Source organism: Ochotona curzoniae, unplaced genomic scaffold (genome assembly GCF_017591425.1).
Source record: "Ochotona curzoniae isolate NIBS_2020 unplaced genomic scaffold, NIBS_Ocur_1.0 contig_1071, whole genome shotgun sequence".
Lineage (NCBI taxonomy): Eukaryota > Metazoa > Chordata > Mammalia > Lagomorpha > Ochotonidae > Ochotona > Ochotona curzoniae.
In genome coordinates, this window is record NW_024464939.1 from 19871618 (window position 1) to 19897471 (window position 25854).

At 44.3% G+C, this 25854-nt stretch overlaps 1 protein-coding gene across 9 annotated transcripts in view; it reads left to right on the plus strand.

Annotated features, from left to right (window-relative positions):
- The window catches only part of NCOA2 (nuclear receptor coactivator 2), a 273963-nt gene extending 248967 nt beyond the window's left edge, over window positions 1-24996 (plus strand). For 5 of the 9 annotated variants that reach the window (XM_040994531.1, XM_040994548.1, XM_040994566.1 and 2 more), the window contains 4 exons: window positions 1062-1239; window positions 1736-1934; window positions 4965-5054; window positions 21171-24996. In XM_040994531.1, coding sequence (XP_040850465.1) covers window positions 1062-1239; window positions 1736-1934; window positions 4965-5054; window positions 21171-21182 — 479 coding nt within the window. In that variant the 3' untranslated portion in view covers window positions 21183-24996. Of the gene's footprint in view, window positions 1-1061; window positions 1240-1735; window positions 1935-4964; window positions 5381-21170 lie in introns of those variants that run through there. The other 4 variants (XM_040994513.1, XM_040994504.1, XM_040994557.1 and 1 more) reach the window with 1 other exon arrangement.
- The last annotated feature ends 858 nt before the right edge of the window (window positions 24997-25854 follow it).

The following is a 25854-nucleotide window of genomic DNA, read 5'->3' on the forward strand; positions in this document are numbered from 1 at the left end:
CCGTTGTACTTCTGACCCAGCTCCCTGCTTGTGTGCCTGGGAAAACGCAGAGGATGGTCCAAGTACATGGGCCCCTGCACCCAAATGGGAAACCCAGAAAAAGCTCCTGCCTTCAGACCGGCGCAGCACTAGCTATTGCAACCACTTGGAGAGTGAACCAGTGAATAGATCTCTGTCTCTCGTTCTCTCTGTGTAATTCTGCCTTTCAACTAAAAATAAATACATCTTTAAAAAACAACAAAAAAAAATGGAGAAACAAAATGAGTCTGAAATTTTCCTGCCTGTTATTAACTCTCCACAAAGAGCCAGGCAAGAGCCGGGAACTCCAACCTACTCTCCCACTTGGGGAGCAGGGACCCAGTACTTGGGCCGTCTTCTGCTGCCTTCCCAGGTAACATAGCAAGAAGCTGGATCAGAAGCAAAGTAGCTGGGCCTCCAACTGACACTGCCTTCAGTGGTAGGTTAAGCTGCTGCAGCCGCAAGGCTGTCCCCTGACCCTGTTTTTCTTATTCTTGTTAACATGGCTAGCACTGAACTACTTCAGGCGCCTTATAAAGACTGAACAAGCTGATCATGAATATAGTTTTGGGTTTTTTTTTTTTCCCTAAGTCTATTAATCTCCATCATATAATGACTTAATTCAAGGAAAAATTATTCAGATATTCTGACTTCTGATGTATTTACTGATTGGTAAAGTTTAATCCAACATAAGCAGTTTGATTATAATAATGTATATATAAGAAGTTTAATATTGTGACCATTTTAGGTCAGAGAGAATCCCATATGGCTGGCCCACTGTCAGTTTGGACAGGCATCTGAGGAAAGAGGAATTCCTTTCTCTGGCCTGCCTATGCCGGTTCCCTGCAGCCCCGTAAGGGATTTTGCATTTTGGCCCCAGCATGGACTCCTTTTTAGTGCATCTAACTGACCAGCACGTGATGTTGTATTTGAAAGTAATTCTCTGCACACACTCCACTCAGAATGTTCTCTTTGTTTCCCCCCAGCCTCTGTGATAAAACTGATAACATCCTCTTTTGAATTTCTGTTATGTTTTTTTTCAGGAATAAGTCAGCAACCTGATGCAGGCTTTGCTGGGGCCACGGCCCCCCAGAGTCCACTGATGTCACCCCGCATGGCGCACACCCAGAGCCCCATGCTGCAGCAGTCTCAGGCCAACCCGGCTTACCAGGCCCCCTCCGATATGAATGGGTGGGCGCAGGGCAGCATGGGCGGAAACAGGTAATTCTGGCCCCCCACCTTGTTGCTCTCAGGGGTCAGTGGGAAGGCGCTTTGCGGGCTGCCCGTCTCTGCGGTGGGCTTGTTAAGCAGGATCCAGTAAGCTGCCAAGTGAGCATGCGTATCGTTTCTAAGACAAAAGTCACAAGAATTTACAAAAGGTTATCCAAACACTTCTCTTTTGGAGCAAAAGGACATCTGTGAGATGGTACCCACCCAACCATTTGTGATAGAAAGTCCCTGTGATGCGGACATGGGAGCAGCTGTCATGGTGGGGTCGCGAAAGGAAGCAGGGCTTGGTCCCCCTCACTCCGCTGCTGTCTCAGCAAGCCGTTTCTGGCCTTTCCAACCCCACTGCCTGCCAGCTGCCCCCACTGGTTTTGCACAGCTGAGATGTGTTCTCCCTGCCTACACTAACGGCCCAAGAAAAGCACACTCTGGCCCACCTGTGTGTTCGCTGTCGGGCTCTAACGTTTGCCTTCCTTTGTGTTCTGTCCAGCATGTTTTCACAACAGTCCCCACCACATTTTGGGCAACAGGCAAACACCAGCATTTACAATAACAATATGAACATCAGTGTATCCATGGCGACCAACACAGGCGGCATGAACAACATGAACCAGATGACAGGACAGATCAGCATGACCTCCGTGACCTCCGTGCCTACGTCGGGGCTGTCCTCCCTGGGTCCCGAGCAGGTGAGTCTCCGGGCACACACAGCCTACCGTCTTCAGAGCTAGCTCTTGCTCTCTTCCTGCACTGGGGAACCATGCCTGTACCTGGAAACTTGACATTTGCCACCAGCTCCTACATGTATTTTAAAAAGTGTTTCCAACCTATTTTTCAACTGCATTTGCAAAATAAACAGAAACATGAAAGGATTTCTGGCTTCTCAGCCATCTTTAAAAGTACTTAACTTTATTCGTGTACATTTTCCTCTTCTTTGGAGCACTTAGCAATATTAAAAATGAATGTCTAAATTAGGGTGATAAATATGCTTTTGAAATCATTTTATTGGGAGTTTATAATTGAAGAAGTGCAGGTGTTTTTCTGAATGGGACACCAACTACAAGGGACACGCTAGCTGCAATGACGGGGACAACCTTCGGCCCATCCCGGCTCATCTTTGTGCTGTGGATACCTTGGGCTTTTCTATTTCTTTCTATCAGCTTTTTAGTATTCTTTTTGTTGAATAGCACTACAAAGATTCTGTTGTCCGTAATTACATACCACCATCTCTAGAAGGCAGGAAGATTCAAAGGTTTTGAGATAAGTAGCTAGCCATGAACTTAGAAATTTTGAAATGTGGTGGGCACAGCAGGTAAAGCTGCCACTCGCAATACCCACCCCCCATATATTCTGCCTGGGATTGAATCCACCTTCACTTTCTGATCCAGCTTCCTGCTACTGTGTCCCAGAAGCAGGTACTTGGGTCCCTGCCACCCATATGGGACACCCACATGGAGTTTTGACTTCTGGCTTGGACCTGGCCAAGCCACAGCTATTACAGGCATTTCTAAATGATTGTGAGATAAAAGGTTGGGTTAATAAGTTTAATGTGTTATTCACAGGTCTTTATTCTAAAAGGCCCAAAAAGCTGACCACTCTTTATAGGGTCTTTTTCACTTTTTTCTTTCCAAGATTTATTTTGTTTTCTTTGAAAGGCAGAGTTACACAGAGAGAGAAGTATCTTCTGACTGACTACTGGTTCGCTCCCAACATGAGTACAATGGCCAGAGCTGGGCTAAGCTGAAGCCAGGAGCCTAGAACTAGGTGGCAGGGAGTCTAGTTCTTTAGCAATCGTCCACTGCTTTTCCTGACATATTAGCAGGGAGCTGGATCAGAAGTGGAGCATATGGGACTTAAACCATGCCCACATATATATACATATGTGGATGCTGGTACTGCAAGTTGCAACTTTATTAGCTACGCTATAACGTCAGCCCCCAATACTGATCACTCTGCTTCTGAACTGTACTTATGGAGAAACTGAGACACACAAAGTGTCTATGACTTAAGCAATAAACTGTTGTCAATACTGCGAATTTCAGTTAAAGCTTGTTTGTAAGAATGGTGAAAGATTAAAAACCTTGAGTATATTTAATTCTGAAACAAACAAAAAACCCTACGGGGCTTGTGAAAATTTACTAAATATGCCTTTGTATTTCCTGCTATAAAGTGATGATTAGTAAAGTTGTAGCGGCCCAGGAGGAAGGAAGGCCGCATGCTGGTATTATAGCTTAGACTTCTCCTGCTGAGTTTGGTAATTAAACACTTACTTGAGTAAATTTAAGCAGGAAGAAGTACTGCCTTTTATTTTTTCATGGAGAAAATGTAGTATTCATGTTGAATTTCTTGCTGCACAAGGCCACTGGCGATTCCCGATTTGCTTTCTCGGGGAATGCGTGCCACAGAGCCGCCCCAGGGAGTGCCCGGCTTTGCTGAGTTCCAGTCCAACCTACTCAGAAATTGGTTGCTGCATTTTGAATAATTCAGCCTGTTGGAGACAACAACATGGATTTGAGCCTTTTGAATAGCTGTTAATGTAAAAACCCAAAAATTACAATAAGAGTCTGTCTTCTCTATTAACGTTTGTGCATTTGCTTTGTAACTTGTAAAAGAAATGTGCAAATGCTTAGTCAGAGTAAGTTCCCAAGATCCAGTACTACTGTGGGTGTTCACACCTGTTCTTGTTCATTACTAACGCCCCTAAGTCACAGGGATGTCAGGAACCTCGCAGATGACTCGGATGACTTTTGAGTCAGAGATGGGAGTCACTGATTTCACTTGAACCTTCCCCAAAAAGCAACAGGGTTCTGGCATGAAAGTATTTTCTTTCGGTTTTTTTTAAGATTTGTTTATTTTTGCTGGAAAGTCAAATTTACAGAGAGAAGGACAGACACAGAGAGAGATCTTCCATCCACTGGTTTACTCCCCAAGCAGCCACAATGGCAAGAACTGACCCAATCAGGAACCAGGAGCTTCTTCTGGGTCTCCGGTGTGGCTGCAGGGTCCCAAGGCTTTGGGCCATCCTCCACTGCTTTCCCAGGCCACAAGTAAGAATTGGATGGTAAGTGGCCCAGCCATGACACGAACCAGTGCCCATATGGGAACCCGGCAGATGCAAGCAGAGGGCTTTAGCCACTAGGCTACACTGCCGGGCCATGAAAATATTTTCTAAAATAAATAATAACTAATAGGGCCCGGCATGGTAACCTAGCAGCATGTGCCAGGATCCCAGATGGGCCCCGTTTCCCATCCGGCTCCTTGCTTGTGTTTTGGGAAAGCAGGTGAGGATGGCCCAAAGCCTTGGGACTCTGCACCCATGTAGGAGACCCAGAAGAGGCTCTGGGCTCCTGACTTTAGATCGGCTCAGCTCCAGTCATTGCAACCACTTGGAGACTGAATCAACGGACAGAACATCTTCCTCTCTGTGTCTCCTCTTTGTTTATCTGCCTTTCCAATAAATAAATCTTTTAAAATTAATAAACAAAAGTTTATAAAAATATTTTATTGTCTGATGAAATTTAATTTTTGTATGACTAGCACAAGTATTTATTGTCCTGTTTTTCTATACTCCCAAATATTTCATGGGATGACAGGCAACAGTGAAGGGCATTTTCTGTAGTTCCCTTTCCCTATAGCTGCACTCCCAAACAGCAGGTTTGGGGTTCTGTACACTTTCCGGGTTCCTGCAGCTTATAACCACACTGCATTGCCATCCCCAGGTCAACGATCCTGCTCTGAGGGGAGGCAACCTTTTCCCAAACCAGCTGCCTGGAATGGAGATGATAAAGCAGGAAGGCGATGCATCACGGGTAAGGACCAGCACCGGTGTGTGCATATGGCGCTGAGTACACAATGAACATTCTCAAAGCTGACACAGCTACATTGCTAGCAGATGCACAGAACTCCTTAAAAAATCTCCTAATTTTGGGTCTGTGGACAGGGCATCTCATGACTGGATCCCAGACGCCAGCCACCATGTGCACGTGGTGAGCTGTCCCCGGGCCTACCTGGGCTCCAGAGGCTGCTCCATTCTTGGATGTGAATCAGTCCTAAATCCTAAAAATTCCCAATGACAGTAACTCTTCCTTTGAAGAACTTGTGATCACTGAACAATGCTAACCACCGAACACCAGTCAATGCAAAAGCTAAGGCTCGGGGCTTGTCCAGCAGGATATCCTATTACCTGACACGATGATGGATCAGCAGATGGATCACATTAGGCAGGACCATGACATTACTAGCACTCAAGAACCATATCTGGGGGTAAATTCTGTGGGGGATGTGTGGGCCACACCCTGTGGAAATTCTAGCCCCACTGGTTAGCTTAAGAGTTGGGGTGGTGATCAACTAAGCTATGTGTGACCAAGGAGCTTGCCATCAATCAGGTAAAGGAACCCACAACAATCTGGACTGGTCAAGGGCAGCAGCACCTGAACGTGCATCCTGATTAGGGTGTGGAGTGGGCTGGGCTGCAACATTCACCAGCTCATACAAGTCCAAATGGAAGCCAGACTGTACCGGGCGCTGGCCTAAAACTAATGGCATGTATGAGAACTGGGTCTCGGAGGGGATCAAATGGAGGAACTTGGGAAACTCCCCTGATGGGTCATAGCTCCCGCTGGTGAACCTCGGGGTCGGACAAGCTGGGCAGAGTAGCTCCAATAACTAGCTAATGTGTGAATTGGTAATGGAGCAAGATGTACTGGGCAGGGCTGAGCAAAGCTTAGCCTACAAGCAAAACTAGAAACCAGGATGGAGCACAGGTCATGCCAAGCCAGGCTCTTACACCTACTGGTCTGCGTGACTAAGCCACAGTGTCTAAGTCAGAGGCCAGGACAGGTGATGGGCTGTGCCAACCTGAGTCAGAGCAACCACTGGCATGAGCATGATCTATGGCTGGGAACAGGCCCAGTTGGGGAGCTAAGGGGACACCCTAACTGGGTTGAGGTTCCCACCAAGGGGTGCGTGGGCTGGAATGGGCGCTGCGTTCTGATCAGGAAACGGTTATAGTCTCCCTTGGCACAAGTGTGGACTGGAACTGTACGCACCAAGCTGGGCCAGACTCCAACACTGTCTGGTGTCCTGGAGGACCAGGGTAGATGTAGGACAGACTAGGCTAGGTCTCAACCTCTACTTAGCCATGTGTGAGCCGTATGTGGGTATGGATGAGCCGTGGCTGCGCTGAAAGATCCAACAGCAGGAACCAGATTGGGTTGAAGGCCAGTCAGGAAAAGCCACTGTTCCTGCTAGGACAGGAGGTAATCTGAATAGGGCTAACTCATGGACCCCCTGGTATGCGCAAAATCTGGCATTGGGAAGGGTTCTGATGGAGGAGCCTGGGCAGCTCCTCTGGCAAGACACAGACCCTGCAGGTAAGCACAAGAAGCAGGATAGGAAACAGCCCAGAATAGGCCATGGAAGGTTTCCCACTCACATACATCTGGCATGCATCAGGGGAAGACCAGGCTGAATCAGTTCACGTCATCCACTGGCAAATCCGAGCACTAGAACAGTGTGGGTCTAGCCAGGTTCGGTCACGACAAAAACCAGAGCACATTACAGAATGCCAAGGTGAAGTTGCCTGTACCGGATGTGACCACAGCACCCAACCAGCACACGTGAGAACCAGGAAGGGAGGGGGCAGAGCCGGCAGGGGGAATAAGGAGCAAGTTCCTTTGCTGGACAGCTACTCCCACCAGAGAACATGAGCTGGGATGGGGGCAGACCAGACGAAGCAGGGCTACAACGCCTGTGCGCCTCATGTGGACTAGATCAGGGAAAAACTAGGCTGGGCTGATTATTCCTACTGGTGCAAACAACATTAAAGTGGTCAGGGTTGTTTGGGCTTAGCCACAGCATCAACTGGCAGAAGCAGGCACCTGGGGTCTAATTCTGTCAAGTCAAACCACAGAACCACCTGGAGAGTGCATAATTTGGGAGTTAGAGAGACTTAGGAGGTAAATAGTGGGCTCCTCCCTCTTGGGTTACCACTCCCACAGGAGGGCATGAAAACTAGGACAGGGGCTGGGGTGTCTAGACAGAGAGGCACTCAACAACATCCATGAGGGCTGGATAGTTGGGCTGGTTGGATGGAATTAAGCTTCAATACCCATCAACATGTATGAGAGCCAAATGGGATGTGGGATAGACTGGACTAGTCTGCTACACATACTGGCAAACAAGGGTAGGGGGCAGGCCTGGTGGGGGTTATTGTGGGTTACTCTGAGTAGGCTGCAGCTCCCACTGGTTTATGTGCTGGGCAGAACCAGGCTGGACTGCAACACCCATGGGTTCCAGTGGAAGTCAGGGCTGAAAACAGAACCAACCCAGCAATTGCAACCACCAGTTGATCGTTGTGATAGACTGTGCCGGGCCCTGTGCTTTCTAGTACATACAAGAATCTGGTCTGGGAACACCTCGGACAAAGTTTCTTTGGGATCTCCGCAATTGAGCTTCCAGACTCAGAACCCTAACCAAGAAAAGACAGAAGACAGAAGACAGAATAAGTCAATCAACTACCTCAACTATATGTTGGCAACGAAATACTGAGCAAATGGAGACTGTATGATGTACTGTGTCAATCAGTGGATTCTTCAATGACTTCATCATGCTTGGAGTGGCGAGTTTGGCAGCGATTCATAACTATCAAAGCCACTTGAGCAAGTATCTCAGAGCATGCCCAACATCCGGGACCTGGGGTGGGTGGGAAACTGGGTGGGGCTTTTCCCTCAGTATCCCGGTTTACCTCAGATGGAAATAAAAGTCTTACCCACTTTCCTGTAGCCCTTGAACTTTTTTACCCTAATTAACTATGTAAAGATTGTCAAAAGTATAATAAAAATTGAAACTGGAAAAAAAAAAACTCCTACTTTTGTGTGAGTAAGTATGCCTTTAAGGTCTTTAATTAAGCTGATGGTGGCATATGAATTAGGAACTCCTAGTTTTGCCCTAGAATAGCAAAGTAGCAAAGAATTGGTCATCTTAGAGCAAATTTGGTTTTGGTTTTGTTTTCTTTTTTGGAGAGTGGCCATAATAAGGTAAGATTGAACTTGTAATTTCTGTCTGTCTGATTTAGGTCTTTTAAAGTAGCAGTTTGCTTTATGGTACTTTAAAACTTTTTAAAGTGGCATTAAGGGCCCAACACATTAGCCTAGTGGCTAAAGTCCAGACCTTGCAACTGTCAGGATCCCCTGTGTGTGCCAGTTCATGTCCCAGCTGCTCCACTTCCTGTCCAGCTCCCTGCTTGTGGCCTAGGAAAGCTTTCGAGGACAGCCCAAAGCCTTGGGACCTGTACCTGCATGGGAGACCCAGAAGAATCTCCTGGCTTCGAATGAGTTTAGTTCTGGCCATTGTGGTCACTTCAAGAGTGAACCAGCAGATAAAAATCTTTGTATCTCCCTCTTTCCATTAAAAAAAAATATATCTGTCTTTTTTTTAAGTGGCACTAAAACATAATTACATTTGGTACCAAAAAATTGAAACCGGTGCATAGCTTTTTTCATAATATTAATTTTCCCTGAACTTTTTAAAGACCCCCTTTTGAATGGATTTTAGGGTTTTGGATGGGCACCAAAATTGATTTATTCTTTAATTTTATGTTCCATTAACTTTTTGAAGCTCCTGTGTATTTCATTGTGTTTAGACAACAGTGCTTTAAGATGTATTGCTCATTTGCAAGACAGAAAAACAGTAAGAGGAGGAATCAGAGACAGGGCGTAAGATCTCCCATTCACTAGTTCAACTCCCCAAGTGGTCACAGCAGCCCAAGTGCGGGCCAGGCCCTAGCCTGGAACCTGGACATCCAGGTCTCCTGTGTGAGTCTAGGGACCCAAACACCTGGTCTTCTGCTTTCCTAGGCCATTAGCATTGAGCTGGATCAGAAGTGGAACAGCCACGATCCAAATAGGCGCTGCTATGGGAAGCCTGTGTTATAAGCAGGGACTTAATGTGCCATGCCACGACACCGGCCCTAAGGCAATGGGCTTGTGTGGGTCTTACTTAGACCTTAAATACTGGTTCTAGAGAGTGATGATACCACCAGGCTTGGTCAGATCTTGAAATCGTCAGGATTTAGTGCCCACCTGCAGTGTACTTAGCTGCATTATCTGTGATAGGAGGCACTCTGGGCACTTACAAAGGGTCTCTCCCACCCCAATAGGGAGTTGATGCTGAATTCACTATCAAAAACATGGGTCTGAATTCACTATCAAAAACACAGCGGCATGGCCTAATGGCTAACGTCCTCTCCTTGAACATGCCAGGATCACATGTGGGTGCTGGTTCTAATCCCGGCAGCTCCACTTCCCATCTAGCTCCCTGCTTGTGGCCTGGGAAAGCAATCAAGGACAGCCCAAAGCTTTGGGACCCTGCACCCGTGTGGGATACCGGGAAGAAGTTCCTGGATCCTGGCTTCGGATCCGCCTAGCATCGTCTGTTGCGCTCACTTGGGGAGTGAATCATCGGATGAAAGATCTTGCTCTCTGTCTCTCCTCCTCTCTGTATATCTGACTTTACAATAAATAAATAAATCTTTAAAAAAAAATGGGTCTGCTCTAGTTTTGTTAACATTAGCATTCAAGTTTAAAAAAGCAATTGTGTGCATTTGATGTAGATTTTAATAAGGTATTGTTTATTTTTTCCATGTGGTCTCTGGTTTTAAGAATTGTAGTCTTGGGCGATAGAGATGCTGGCTGTGGGTATTGTGTAATCTGTACAGTTTCAAGTATTGTAACACTCAGATACACACATACACAAACACTGTTTAAGGGCCTGGCACAGTGGCTCAATTGGCTAAAGTCCTCACCTTGCAAATCTTAGCTTCCATAAGGGTGCCAGTTCATGTCCTGGCTGATCTACTTCCCATCCAGCTCCCTGCTGGTGGCCTGGGAAAGCAGTCTAAGACAGCCCAAAGCCTTGGACCCTGCACCCATGTTCAAAGTTTTTATCAGTAAAAGATGTTGGATTTTGAGAGGAAGATTTATCTATTTGTTGCTTTATTTTGAGCAGCAGATTTACAGAGTGAGGAGATAGAGATCTTAAATCTGCTGGGTCACTCTACAGATGGCCACATGAGAGAGAGCTAGACATTCAAAACTAGGATCTGCTTCCGGGTCTCTCACATGGGTGCAAGGGCCCAAGGGCTTGAGCCATCCTCCACTGCTTTCCCAGGACGCATGCGGGGTAGCAGTGCGAAAGGCAGAGGATTACGTTGCTAAGCCACTGTGCCAGCCCCTGGATATTGAATCTTCTCAAATGCCTTCTCTGTGTTCATGGAGATGACCGTATACTTTTTGTCCTTGATTCTGTTGACATTTGTGTTTATTGAATTGAATCCTCATGTCCTAGGTTGAATACCACTTGTTGATGAGGAATAATATTTTAATATGCTAATGAATTAAATTTGCTAGTATTCTCTTAAGGATTTTGCATTTGTGTTTACTTAGTGTATTAGCTTGCAGCTTTTTGTTTTTCTCGTCTGATTTTGTTATCAAGGTAATATTGGCCTCACAAAATTGCCTTTGGAAGAATTCCCTCCTTTTCTGTTTTGCTTTTGTTTTTTGTTGGTTTGTTTGTTTTTTTCTGTTGTTGTAATAAAGCTGTTATTCACATCTTTATAGATATTGTTTTAAAAGATGTGTTTATTTTTACTGGAAAGTCAGATTTACAGAATGAAGGAGAAACAGAAAAATCTTCCACCTGCTTGTCCACTCTCCAAAAAGATGCAATGGCCAGAACTGAGCTGATCCAAAGCCAGGAGCCAGGAGCTTCTTCTGGGTCTCCCATATGGGTGCAGGGTCCCAAGGCTTTGGACCATCCTAAACTGCTTTCCCAGGCCACCAGCAGGGAGCTGGATGGGAAGTGGGGTGGCTGGGATACAAACCAGTGCCCATATGGGATCCCGGCAAATGCAAGACAAGGACTTTAGCCATTAGGTTACTGCACCAGGCCCTGTCTTGTTTTTCAAAATATTTTATGAAAGGCCAGCTCAGCTCCAGCTGTTGTGGCCACTTTGTGAGTGAACCAGCAGACAGAAGATCTTTCTGTAGATTGGCCTTTCCAATAAAAATGAATCTTAAAAAAAAATACTTTATGAAGATGTTGGTGTTACCTCTTTAAATACTTGATAGAATTTATCAGGAAAGCCATCTGGTCCTGGGCTTTTCTCTAATGGAGGTATTTTATTACTGATTCTGTCTTACCATTTGTTAGTGATCTGTATAGAAATTCAGTCTTGTTAAAGTGTATCCAGGAATTTGTCTATTTCATGCAGGTTGTCCAATCTCTTGCCCTCGAACTGTTCCTGGTGGTGCTGACAGTCCTTGGTACTTCTGTGGTGTTCGTGACAGTGGCTCCCCCTTCATCTATGATTTTATGCTCCTGAGGCTCCCTTTTTTTTTTTTTTAACACAATCTAGCTGAAAATTTGTCAATTTCATTTTTCCTTTCCAAGACCCAGCTCTTGGTTTTGTTTATTTATTGTGTTTGGTCTCTATGTCATGTATTTGTCCTCTGGATTTAAATGTTTCTTTGCTTCTATTAATTTTAGATTTGATTCGTTCTTTACTTCCCTGAGATGCACAAGAAGTTGTTTATTTAAGATTTTTTTTTAAAGAAATTTATTTATTTTTTTATTGGAAAGTCAGATATTCAGAGAGAAGACACAGAGAGGAAGATCTTCTATCTACTGGTTCATTGCCCCAAATGGCCTCAACAACCAGAGCTGAGTCAAGCCAAAGCCAGGAACCCAGAGCCTCTTACAGGTCTCCAATTTGGGTGCAGGGTCCCAACCCATTGGGCAGTCCTAGACTACTTTCCCAGGCCACAAGCAGGGAGCTGGATGGGAAGCGGGGCTGCCAGGATTAGAGCCAGCACCCTATGGGATCCCAGCGTGTGCAAGGCGAGGACTTTAGCCACTAGGCCACCACACTGAGCTGAGATCTTCCTTTTTTTGATTCAGGCACTGAATACTATACACTTCCTTTAGTCTACTTTTGCTGTATCTCATAGGTTTTTGCAATGTTGTGTTTCTAATTTCTTTTCCAATCTATTAGTTGGTTGTTTAGAAATAAGTTCTTGATTATCCATGTGTTTATGTAGTTTTTATTATTATTAATTTCTAGTTTTATTGCATTGTGGTTAGAAGAAATACTCAACATGATTTTTATTCTTTTAAATGTATTAACACATAATCTACCATGTGATCGTTCCTGAAGAGTATTCCATTTATTGTTGAAAAGAATGTTCTTCAAGAGTATTTTGTAGATGTTTGTTAGATACAATAAGCAATTTAATTTTTCTTTATTGCTTTTCTGTCTGGATGGTTTTTCTACTTCTGAAGGTGGGCTGTTATCCAATATGATATTTGTACTGGAGTCTGACTCTCCCTTTTGGTCTGCTAATATTTGCTTTATCCATTTGGATGCGTTCTATATTGGGGAAATGTAGATTAGCCTCTTCTTGCCATGTTGAACCCATTGTCATTGTATAATGACCTTTATCTTGCCTCGTGTTATGGTTTTTATTTAAAATCTCTTTATTTGATAGAAGTATGGCTACTTGATTTTTTTTTCTATTTGAAATGCAGATTTACAGAGAGAAGTAGAAAAAAAGAAAAAGATCTTTCATTTATTCCTTTACTACCCAAATGGCCACAACTTCCAGAGCTGAGCCAATCCAAAGCCAGGAGCCAGGAGCCTCCTTTGCGTCTCCTACGTGGGTGCAGGGTCAAGGACCCAAGCTACCCTGCACTGCCTTCCTAGGCCATAAGCAGAGAGCTGGATCAAAGTGGAGCAGCCTGGACATGAACCATATGAGTGCCCATATGAGATACTGGTGCTGCAAGACAGAGGAGTAATTTCTTGAACCACTGCGTCTGCTTTCTTTAGAGTTCCAGAAGTACTATGTCATTTTGATGTGTGATGTTTAAATTAATGAATTATTTGTTCATTTTCCACAAGGTAGTTTTATATTCATAGGGGTTCATTCCTCCCTTTCCCCTTCCTCCTTCCCTAGTCTTCCCTCCCACTGTATTTCCCCTTGTTATCACAAAAGCATAGTTTATGTATTTGCTTTTAGAGATTTATTTTTATTTATTTAGAAGAGTTGCATACACAGAGAGAGAGAGAGCCCTTCCCAATGCCTGCAGCCAGGGGCAGGGCCAAAGCCAGGAGCTGGAGCTCCATGTGAGCGGCAGGTGCATTTACAGGGAGCCGGATTCCAAGTGCAGCGGCCAGAGGCCAAACCAGTGCTCATGCAGGATACCAGCATTACAGGCAACAGGCTGGGCTTATCATGCTGTGCCACAGCTGCAGCCCCTGAATATTTGTTTGCTTGTTTGTTTGTTTGGAAAGGCAGAGTGACAGAGAGAGAGGGCAGAGGGATAAGGAAGGATACGGAGATAGTCATCGGCTGCTTTACTCCCCAAATGGCCAGGCTGAAGCCAGAAGCCATCCGGTTCTCCCGCTGGATGGCAAGATCCTAAGCACCTGGGTCATTTGCAGAAAACAGGAAGCAGGGTTGCAAGGACTTGAACCAACACTCCAGCATGGGACTCCAACGCGGGTTGCTGGTGTCCTAAGTGGTTGTTTGATCCATTGTGCCAACTGCTACCATTGCTCTAAATATGCTTTTTACCCCCTTGGCGTTTGCAGGTCACTACTGAACCCAGGTAGCTGAGACATTTGCTCTTTCTCTGCTGTTCTGAAGCTCCTGTAAGCTCTCTTCATTCCGCTTTTTCTTTTTTCCACTCTGTATATTCAAATATCCTGTCTTCAGTCTCACTGATTCTTGCTTCTGTTTGATCTGTTTGGTCATGTTTTTAATTCTGCTTAGTGCAGTTTTCAATTAAAGGATTACTGTTGCTCCACTTTATTTATTTCTCCCTGTCAGGTCTCTCTGTTAGTAGTGCTTCCATTCAAGTTTGTTCAGTTTCCTTCAAACACCTGTTTTGAAATCTTGTTGCAAGCACTTGAAAATTTTAGTTCCTACTTGAGTGATTTTTCACACCTTATTTTGATCATTAGGGGAGTCTCAGTGCCCTGTAAGTTCTTGATGCTTACTGATGTACAGAACTGCCTGCCAGCTGATGTGTCAATCTACAGTAACCTGATTTCAGTTAGAGCTGTCCTTCCAGAAATCCCAGGCAACCTGTTTCCTCTGAGCCAATGAACACGTCTGCCATTTCAACCACTAGGTGGCAGTGATAGCTGCTCCGACACTTGATTCTGGGTCGGGTCTGAAGAAAGTCGGCGTGCTCTGTCTGGGCTGAGGATCAACATTAGGATCGTTCCAGTTGCCTTTCTGCGAGGCTAGGTAGGGTTTGAAGAGGGTGACAAAGACAGTGACCAGAAGTAGGCTCCGTCACACCCAAAGTCTCCCAGTCACTCCGGCACTTGCCAGGCCTAGTGAGGCTAGGAGGGACACCAAAGCCTGTCCTCTTAGCACAAGCCTCTGCCTGTTGCTGGGGCACATTTGGAGTCTCCTAACAGCAACAGCCTGAGATTGGAGGATTGCCAGTGTTGTCAGGTGCTGGCTGGCTCTGGGCTCCAAAGCAAGGTTTGCAGCTCCTTCCTGCCCTGCTTCCCAGGGGCTGAGTGGAGGTTGGCAAGTGTCGCTGGCCTCTGAGTGTCTGACTCAGCTGCCGTGTTTCTATACATACCATACTAATAGTTTTGTTTTTTTTTTTTTTATTGTGAAAGGTTGACTAAGAGATCTTCTGCCCACTAAATCACTCCCCAAACGGCCACAAGAGCTACAACTGGGCTAAGCAAAGCCAGGAACTCCTGGGTCTCAGGTGGTTGGAGGGAGCCCAACACTTGGGGCATCTGTTGCTGCCCTCCCAGATGCATTACCAGGAAGCCAGAGCAGAAATGCAGCTGTCAAACAGGAGCTCTGCCATGGGCACCAGCATCTCCAGCAAGGGCTTCCCTCCTGGGCCTCTCAGCACAGCCCCTCCACTGCCGTCTTGATCTACCCACCTCACCAGTCACTCATTCTTAACCCCTGATCCTGCTGCCCATTTTGCAAAGGGAACACTAACCGGTTTTTCCAGTCCTCTCCCTCTCTCTCTCTAAGATTATTTGTGGGGCTGGCACCACGAGGCCTACCCTCCATCCTGTATTGGCACCAGTTTGAGTCCACTTCCAATCCAGCTTCCTGCTAAGTGCCTGGGAAAGCAGCTGAGGATGACCCAGATCCTGGGGCCTCTACATTCACGTAGAAGAAGCTCCTGGCTCCTGGCTTCAGACCAGCCCAAATCTGGTCATTGTGGCCCTTTGGGGAGTGAAACCCGTGAATGGAGGATATAGTCTCTTTCTCTCTCTCTTCTATAGCTCTGCCTTGCAAATAAATTTACATACTAATAATAATTTTTTTTCAATTTTTATTTTTACTGGAAAGTCAGATATACAGAAAGGAGGAGAGACAGAGGGGAAGATCTTCCATCCGATGTTTCATTCCCTGTGTGACCGCAACCGCCGGAGCTGTGCTGATCTGAAGCCAGGAGCCAGGAACTTCCTCCCGGTCTCCAATGCGGGTGCAGGGTCCCAAGGCTTTGGGCCATCCTCTACTGCTTTCCCAGGCCACAAGCAGGGAGCTGGATAGGAAGTGGGGCTTCCTGACATGTACAAGGCAAGGACTTTAGCCACTAGGCTACCAGACTGGACCCACAAACTAATAATAATTTTTAAAAAAATCCTCTGTGAAGCAGACCTTTGACACAAGATACTTCTTGGGATGCTTACATCCCAACTCAACAGTGCCTGGGTTCATATCCCGGCTCCCTTGCTTCTGCCCCAGCTTCTTGCTCCTGTGTACCTGAGAAGGCAGCAGGTGATGGCTCAAGTACTTGGGTGCCTGCCACCCAGCTGAGTTCCTGGCTTTAGGCTGGCCCAGCCTTGCCTTTTGTAGGCACTTTGAGTGAATCAACTTGTGAAAGATCTAGCTGGCTGGCTGTCTCTCTCTGACTTTAATGCAGTTGAAAATAAATCATCGTTGAAGTGTGATGAGGTAGCTTGGACTTACTGCAGTTGGAAGACTTTCCCGCTGGTTAGAATGGGCCTTCAGGTGGCGAGGAGGAGGACAGAGATGTGGACTTTTCTAGAGCTCTTTTGTGCCCCAAGGCCTACTCAGACACTTTACATCCATCCTGCTGTCAGCTCCCTCCAGCAGCCAGATACAGAAGGATAAATGGCCTCCCACCCATGAGTTGATGCAGCCAGGATGACACTCCATGCAGTGTGACCGACCCCATGGGTACACTGCATGCTGGACACTTGAGTCGAGCCATTCACTGCTCATGGATATGAGTTCATGGGAGAATGCTACCTTGCAGTTAAGCCTCATATATCAAATAGGATGAAAATATTTCTTGGCAGAATTCTTTTTTCATAGACAAACTGGAAAATTGAAGGATTTTTTCCCATTTTTTTAATCAATGTCATAGAGTATTTTCATATGAAATCACGTGTCAGAAGTTAGAAATGAATATATGCTTAGCTTTTGTGATGATATTAAGTACATTAAACATCCTTTCTTTAAAAGAAATTGAGTTGACATTATTATTCAAAGCTAATTTATTTAAAAGTTGTAAAATGTGTTTGGGAGGCTGGCACCCTGGTATACAGCAGGTTCAACCTCTGCCTGTGGGGCTGGCATCTCATATAGGTACAGGTTTAAACTACTCACTTGGTCCACTTCTGACCCAGCTCTCTGCCGATGTACCTGGGAAGGCAGCAAAAGATGGCCAAAGGCATTGGGCCCCTGCACCCACCTGGGAGACATGAAGATGCTCCTGGCTTCAGAAGGGCCCAGCTCCAATTGTTGCAGCCGTTTGGGGAATGAACCCACGGATGAAAAATCTCTGTCTGCCCTTCTTTGTGATTCTGTCTTTTAAATAAAGATGAATATTCTGGGCCTGGCATGGTAGCCTAGTGGCTAAAGTCCTCACCTTCCATGCACTGGAATCCAAACTGGGCACCAGTTTGTATCCTCGCTGCTCCACTTCCCTTCCACCTCCTTGTCTTTGGCTGGGCCCAGTCATTGTGGCCATTGTGGGGGAATGAACCAGCAGAGGGAGCATCTGTGTGTATCTCTCTCGATCTCTCCCTCTCTGTGTATAACATTGCCTTTCAAATAAATAGATCTTTTTAAAAACAGAAACAGTTTATTTAGCCTAATGAAGGCAGGAAACTCTCATCAGGAAGAATTCAGAGGGCAGTCACATAGGAGGTATGATTTTGAGTAAGGATTACAAACGGGGCCCCGGCACAACAGCATAGTAGTTGAAGTCCTTGCCTTGGACACACCGGGATCCCATATGGTCACCGGTTCTAATCCTGGAAGCCCCGCTTCCCAACCAGCTTCCTGCTTGTGGCCTGGGAAAGCAGTCGAGGATGGCCCAATGCCTTGGGAGCGTGCACCCATGCGGGGGACCCAGAAGAGCTTCTGGCTCCTGGCTTTAGATTGGCTCATCCCCAGCCATTGCAGCCACTTGGGGAGTGAACCAAGGGATGGAAGATCTTCCTCTCTGTCTCTCCTCTTTGTATATCCACCTTTCCAGTGAAAATAAATAAATCTTAAAAAAAAAAAGGATTCCGAGGATGGAATCAAGATGGCGGAATAGGGTAAGCACACGTTTAAAAGGACGGAGAAACATTTAATCAGGATGAAACAGAGAGCACATATTTCAGGAAATAGGAAAGGACAGAACAACAGCAGAGGGGTACCTGGAGACTGACAGACACAGGAAAGCAGCAGGCACAGCGGTGTGGTGTTGCAGTGACTGATACTCTAGCATGGCGATCTGAACTCCACCAGTAGCCTGAATTCCAACAGCAACCAGGTGGGAAGGGACTTTCACTGGGAGCTTGGGAGTGAACCCAGACGGGGAACTGTCTGTCCTGCTGGTCTGTTTGATTTGACCAGGAGCAGAGGCAGAGCAGCAGATCCCAGGCAGGCAGTGCGAGAAGAGTGAATTTCATAGCCCAGTCAGCCCCCTAGAGCTGAATTGGGCGCCATTTTGCGTAAGGAGGGAAAGGCAAGGGAAAGGACAGAGCATGTGCTGAACAGGGAGTGAGCTCATTTCTGACTCAGTGAACTGCATCAATGTGGCATTTTACGGGTTGCATCTGGGGCAGGTCTGGGTAACCCTCGGAACTGACAGCCAGAAGATCAAGAACTGTAGTGGTAGCACGTCAGCGCCATTTTGCGCACTGTGGCAATAGCTTTGGGACTGCAGGGGACAACAGTGAACTGTGCATGTGCTGGGCTTGCGAGAACTTGCTGAGGTCCCGCAGGAAAATAATACCGACTGCGGCATGTACCGGTCAAAATAGATCCATGTGGCACCCAGACCTAACATCCAACACTTTCCAACAAGATCAGCACCACCAACAACCTAACTAGATAGTACACCTGGTGTCTCTAATCCTGGAGCCCACTCCAACCGGAAGAAGGAGAAAGGTTGCAGAGACATCGGTGCAGCCTCAGCACGGTATCACAGGAGGTGGAGATTGGTGAGCCAAGAGCTGGGGCTGTGGAGACCACGGTGGATATCTGACCTAAGAATCCAGGCCTGGAACTCGCTGGAGGTTGTGGCACAAGTGGCTGCAAGCAAAAAGTTGTGTACCAACTGCAATAAGTAAAATCACATTGTAGACCTGTGGGTGACACAGCTTAGAAACCTGCCCCAAAAAGAAGACTCTGCTAACCAGAAGTACAATGATCAAGAGCAAAAGAAAAGACAAAGGCACAATGAATATTACTGAGCACTCCCCTGCAAAGGAGCAAAACCCTTTGGCAACCTCAGAGTTAACTGAGGAAGACATCGAGAAAATGGGGGACACAGAATCCATAAGACTCATTTTAAAGATTCTGGTCAAAAATGAGAAGCTCATGCAAGAGTTCAAAGAATTTAAGGAAGCAGTAAAGCAAATCAAGGCTGGAATATCAGAAATTAAGAATACAATAGAGCAAATTAAAAATACATTGGAGAGTCTCCAAAATAGAATGAAGCAAGCAGAAGAAAAAAATCTCAGAATTGGAAGATATTTCCTGTCACCAGGGGGAAGCAAACAAAATCTTGGAAGCAGAGCTAGATCAGGCCAAAAAAAGTATTCAAGAATTGAAAGACACTATTAAGAGGCCAAATAGAAGAGTTATGGGAGTCCCAGGAGGTGCAGAAAGAGAAGCTGAGTTTGCAAATGTATTTAAGGAAATAATCAAGGAAAATTTCCCTAATCTGGAGAAAGAATTGGGAAACAAGATCCAGGAGGGACACAGAACTCCCAAGAGGCTTGATCAAAAGCACTCTTCACCAAGACACATGATCATCAAGCTCTCTTCAATTGAACATAAGGAAAAGATCCTTAAATGTGCACGTGAAAAACATCAATTGACATATAAAGGAATGCCAATTAAGCTCACAGGAGATCTCTCACAGGAAACTCTACAGGCAAGAAGAGAATAGAGTGACATATTCCAGATTCTGAAAGAAAAAAATTGTCAGCCTAGGATAACATACCCCGCAAAGCTTTCTTTCATCTTTGAAAATGAAATAAAATTCTTCCAGAATAAAGAAAAGCTAAAAGAATTTGCCTCTTCCAAACCTGCCCTACAAATGATACTTCAAGATGTTCTCTTGACAGAAAAGAGGAATAGCACCTACCAAAACCAAAGGCAAACGGGAAGAACATCCTAGTAAAATGACAACAGAAGACTAAATCAATGAATAACCCATTCCTAAAATGACAGGACCAAAGTACCACCTATGTATATTTAACTCTGAATGTAAATGGCTTAAGCTCAATCAAACATCATAGATTAAAAAACAAAACCCATCTGTTTATTGTCTGGAGGAGACACACTCCAACAAAGATCAGCGGAAACTCTGGGTTTTGTTGTTTTCTGTTGGTTTCATCTCTTCAAAACACTTTCTTCTGGTTAAATCATTCAATGACTCGTAGATCATGCAGTGGCATCATTTTCTTCAAGAAGGTTCTTGATTTTCACTTCTTCAGCTACACGTTATACATTTAATAGCATGTTGTTTAACTTCTTGGTGTTGTTAATTTCTTTTTTCTCTCAGATGCTGAGTTTGTTTTGTGGCTCTTTCATTTAAGGGAATGTATAGTAGCTGTGTAATGGAGACTGTCATATCTAGTAACATGTCATTTAACTTCATGGCATTGTAAATTTCTATTTTTCTTTCTATTGTTGATTTTGTATCATGACTTTTCATTTAAGGGAATGTACAGTAGTTATGTAATGGAGACTAACATCCAGATGTGAGGATGCAGTGTGGTACGCATTTCTGTTTCCAGACAAAGATGGACTTACAGTGAAACTGTTTATATTGTATTTTGACAATAGGATTCTGGACTCTCTGCCATTGTCCATGCCCGCAAAGATGGACACATGACTGAGTATGAAGAACTATATGTTAGTAATGATATAAAGGAACTAGGTGGGGGGGAGGGATTTGGGGAGGGGATAAGGGAATATGGAACTGTATCATAAAATGATAGCAACAATAATAAAATGTGAAAAAAAAAAAGGATTCCAAGTGGTGGCCCTGTTGGACTGAATGCCACCAGAAGGTAAGGACTATCAGCAGCTCGGGTCTCTGTCATTCACCTGAGTATAGACAGTGGAGGACATGAAATTGAGCTGTTTGTAAGAGAATCGGGATTGTTCATTCACAGACTGTCTGGCAGGGTCCTCTCAGACTCCTCCCTGGGCGCTGGGAAATATCACTCAGCTTGAGATGGCAACATGTACCCAGCTCTGTCCCATCCAGTGTGCTCATCCTACGCAGCGCTGGTGATTGGCATTATTTAAAACAGTCAAGGAAATTGGCTCTTTTGTAGCAGGCCTTGTGCTGGTTTCATGAAGCACTCAGAAGTATTTCCCAACTCTCTTTTCCTGCAGAAATACTGCTGACACTGGAGGCCGCTGGTTGCTGCACCTTCAGCTGACCGGGCTCATTTGCTCACAACGCTTCACAGTCTGGAGAGCCGCGTCTACTTGTTTCCACTTAACCGACGGGCCAGCCAGCTCCCCCCGGGCAAGATCAGCAGCCGGCCCTGGGCCCGGCCCCCCACGTGGAGCTCCGTGGACTGCAGCAGGCAGAGTAGCCTCTTCTCGACAGCCTGAAGCTCACGTCCGGACAGTTGCTCAGTCTGTTCACTGCATTCACCTTAGTGCAACTTAGATCTCTCCTGCAGCGTCAATGTCGACAGGCAAATGTCATCCCATGTCAGATTGAATGTATTTAAGTGTATGTATCTAAGGGGAACCATGCTCTTGTTGGGTTCCAGACACTGGTTTCTTTGCTTTGTTTTCCCTGGCTAATCTGTCTAGTTCGAAAGATTTCAGATTTCATCTGGGGGAAAGAAAAGAATTAACAAACCAAACCAAACAGGCAAAGGTGTTTTGAGCTAATGCCTGCATCTGGGATGCAAGGCAGGTGCGACGGACAGCGCTGTGTATGCAGACACCCCCTACCCCCACTCAGAGGAGACCAGTAAGTCACACTCGTATCTTCTTAGACAACTCTAGAGATCACGTTGTAAAGAACCAAGGAAAAAGAGCCTGTGAGAGGGCTGTTAATATTACAGTTATTTGTTCCTTTTTTTTCCTTGGCAAAAACCAAATTAGTTCACCAAATCATGAACCAAGAAGAAATACTTTTGATTTCTGAATTAAGTTCTTCTCGGAGTAATCACAGCTTGAATTAGCATCTCTTCTCCCTGTGATCCCACCTGTGCCCTTTCCCACTCTGCCACTCCCATCCTTCTTCTGTTCATTCACCTGTTTAAGCTACAGAAACCAGGTAAGCCCTTCATTTCTGTCAGTGACCAGCCAGCCACTTCCCTATTGCTAACTATTGGATTTCAGAAAAGTGCGTTTACTGGCAAGGAGAGGAGCTGAGCAAGGACTTAATTGTGGTCAAGCTGCGGACACCTGCTTTGGGAGCATGCTCGCTTCCGTCCCCAGCAGCCCGGCCTCCGCCCCCGGAGGGAGTGCATACAGTGGGTTGAAATTGACAACAGGTATCCCGACAGATATAACCTCTGCCATGGGTTTTTTTAATTTTTTTTTTCTAGCAGTGCTGACTAAGCCGACGTTTTGTAAGGTACATAAAATCCAATTTATATGTAAACAAGCAATAATTTAAGTTGAGAACTTAAGTGTTTTAATTGTATAATTTTTGTGAGGTATACATATTGTGGAACTGACTCAAAAAATGAGGTACTTCAGTATTAAATTAGATCTCTTCATAGCAGTGTCTCCTAAAGGTGTTTTATAAAGGACATCAATGCCTTGATTAGACCTAATTTGTAGACTTAAGACTTCTTATTTTCTAAACCTTGTGATTCTGCTCATAAATCATTTATCTATATGATAACGCAGCCGCTGTAGGAACCAATTCTTGATTTTTATATGTTTATATCCTTTCTTAATGACCTTAGAAAGACTAAATGTTACTAAGCAGGCCACTTTTATGGTTGTTTTTCTTGCCCACTCCAGTAGGGGAATAACCTTTTATTCATTGACGTTGGTTTCGGACAAGAAACTGACGGCCTTTTTTGAGCTATTTCCCCCCAATCCCGTTACACATCCTTTCTTACCTAGATTCCAGATGTCTTTTTGATGTCTAAAAAGCAAAGCATTTTATAATATCTCATTAGCCAAGCTTTTTAGGAACAGAGAAGTTTTCCTTAAACTGTGTTTGTTTATTTGTGGCAGGGTGAAACATGTACAACTTCCCCTCTATTTATATTGATATCTTCCTCTGCCTGGGCAGATAGAAGTCCAGAGAGAGAGATAGCCCAAAGAGAAGGAAATGGCAAGTAGACAGTCTGAAAGTGTTGCACCAGACTAAAGAAACCTTCTGGAAATTGGCATTTCTATTCCTTTTTCCACTTGAGAGGGACCTACCGGGAGGTAGCCACGGAACAGCACTTCTCAGCTGCTGCCAGTTCGTGTTCCCTCCAAAGCTCAGCTTTTTCTCCACCACACCCTTGGGTTGTCCAGCTGTGCTGGAAGACACGAGCAGGTGTTGGCCCGGAACTCCAGGGCCTCCCCGCAGGGATGTGGCACGTACGTCCACAATATAATGTGACCGGCTTTCAGTTACTGTTTAGGAATCTGTGAATCAGAATGACTTTCAACTTGACACAGCACAAAAGAGAAAGAGAGGGTAAACTGGAATTGTTTAAAATCCCTTTTCACTCTTAACGCCATCCCAAACCATCTGTGTATCTTGATTGTTTACCTGTCTGCCCACTGTGTTTTAATGTCACTCCCAATTCAGACAAATCGACAAACCTGTGATGCTGGTCATTTCAAGTGATTCATGGTCATTACTGTTTGAAGGCAAAGAGATTACAAATTCTCTTCTGGTTCAGATCAGGTAATGGATTTTGTTTTGCATCTAATTAGGAGAAGAAAAGTAAGTGAAGGAGTCCTCTGATCATATTGATCACTATAGAAGCAAAAGCCAAATCAGTTCCCTTCATCATCAGTATTTCTCATGCTGTACACAATAAATTTGTTTGCTGGAATACTTGGTTTTTGTTTAATAGAACAAATAATCAGTGTTTTACTTATATTACTAAATGTGAAAAACATAATGTGAAAAATATACATAACATTATCTTGGTTGTAAAACTCATTTAAGTGTTCATGTGACGTGGTAAGTTTAAGAAGTGAAGTGAGCTGTTTTACTACAATGAATTCATTGGACTCAAAGATAAGAAATGCCCCCCTCCCCCCATGTGTATCTCTTACGGCCTGTGATCATTGAAAGCAATGTTTTTGCAGTTTATATGATGCAATTTTTAATCCATGTTTAAAAATGGAGTTCCTATGGGCTGAACACATGAAATGGGTGGCACAGATCCACTTGCAGAACCCAAAGATACACAATCAATTTTGAAATGCAACTTAAGCCATTAATTGTTGGTGTGAATTTAAAATTTTCTAGTGTTTGTATGGTAGTATGCTGCCTAAAAGCAAAGCATTCTCTGCACAAAAAAAAAAAAACAATTACTGTAGTGGCTTCGATTTTAATTAGAACTTTCTCCCTGGTATTTCTTTATAGACTAAAACAAAATCTTTTAAGTTTCTTACTACAGGTAAAAGCTATGTGCAAGAACCTCAAAATGCTAAAATCTAGCATAATGCCTTAGATCTGTTTTTAAGTCTTGTATATTCCTACATAGCTGTCCGATGTATTATATTTGTATAGTGAATTGTGTACAATTTTTGAATAAGTACATCATCACTTAACCTTTATGTTATTGAATGGTGATGATGATACATTTCTTCAGACATTTAACTGTCATTTTTTTTTTCTTTGTCATTTGTGGGTTTTATTTGTACAGTTCCTCATGAAGTTGCATCTGAGATGTGTGTATATGAAAAGATTATACAAGGGTAAAATTAAGCAATATATTACCTATGGTTCTTCAGGAGAAAGCTTACAGTGTTTCAGGTTGTGATTTATTTTCCAAATGGAGTGGACTCTGAGCATCACTTTGTTCACCTGCGTTGATGTTTGTATTCCTAGTGTGAGCAGTTTATGCAAAGGTAGATCTATTCAGAGAAATTTTAAATACATTTATGCAAGTTAATATTGCTTTGCTGATGCTATTTGCTTATTTGATGTTAAATAATGCTATTGTAAATAAAGAATTCTGTTGTTATTGCATCATTTAATAAATTTTAATGCCTTCGGGTTTTACATGGCTTTAGAGATTTTAATGTGTTTCTATTGTATCTTCTTTCACTACTGCATTTAAATTAAACATACCTTCCTTCAGTCTCATCATTTCGTACATTTATATGATTGTTGACACAATTCACAGCACCTTAACGTTTGATTCTCCCAGTGATTCCTCTTACGGATGTTCAGTTTGAAACCAAGGTCTTCTGTGTGCAGGGTGATCTAACAGTTTGCTCAGTGGCATATGTAGGCCACATCTAGTTCACACAGACCTAAATGATACCACTGTTCTTTGTTTTGTTTTTTAATTCTTTTTTTTTTTTTAATTGAAAAGGCAAATTTTACAGAGAAGAAGGAGAGACACAGAGAAGGCTCCTCCATCCACTGGCTCACTCCTTAAGTGCCCAGAATGGCCAGAGCTGAGCTTCCTCCGGGTCTCCCATGCAGGTACAGGGTCCCAAGGCTGGGGGCTGTCCTCTACTGCTTCCCCAAGCCACAAGCAGGGAGCTGGATGGGAAATGGAACAGCCAGGACACAAACCAGACCTGATGCTGCTACTGTTTTTTAGGACACTTACCACCTCCCATTTTGTTCTCCAAAAATATTTCTGAAAATAATATAGACTTCTAGCTAGCTTGATAATATGATATATTACACTTGAGAATATTTATAATAATTTTATACTATGATAGGGCAATAACTGTTAAACATTGCAAAATATATGAAACATGAATAAATAGAATCTGTAGCTGTACTTTTAAACAATACCACAAACAACATGGGGAGTAGAAAATAATACATTGGTGCAATGTGTCTGTGCTTTTAGCTACATTAGTAGATTAGAAGAAGAAAAACACCTGTGGTGATTAAACTAATAGTTTT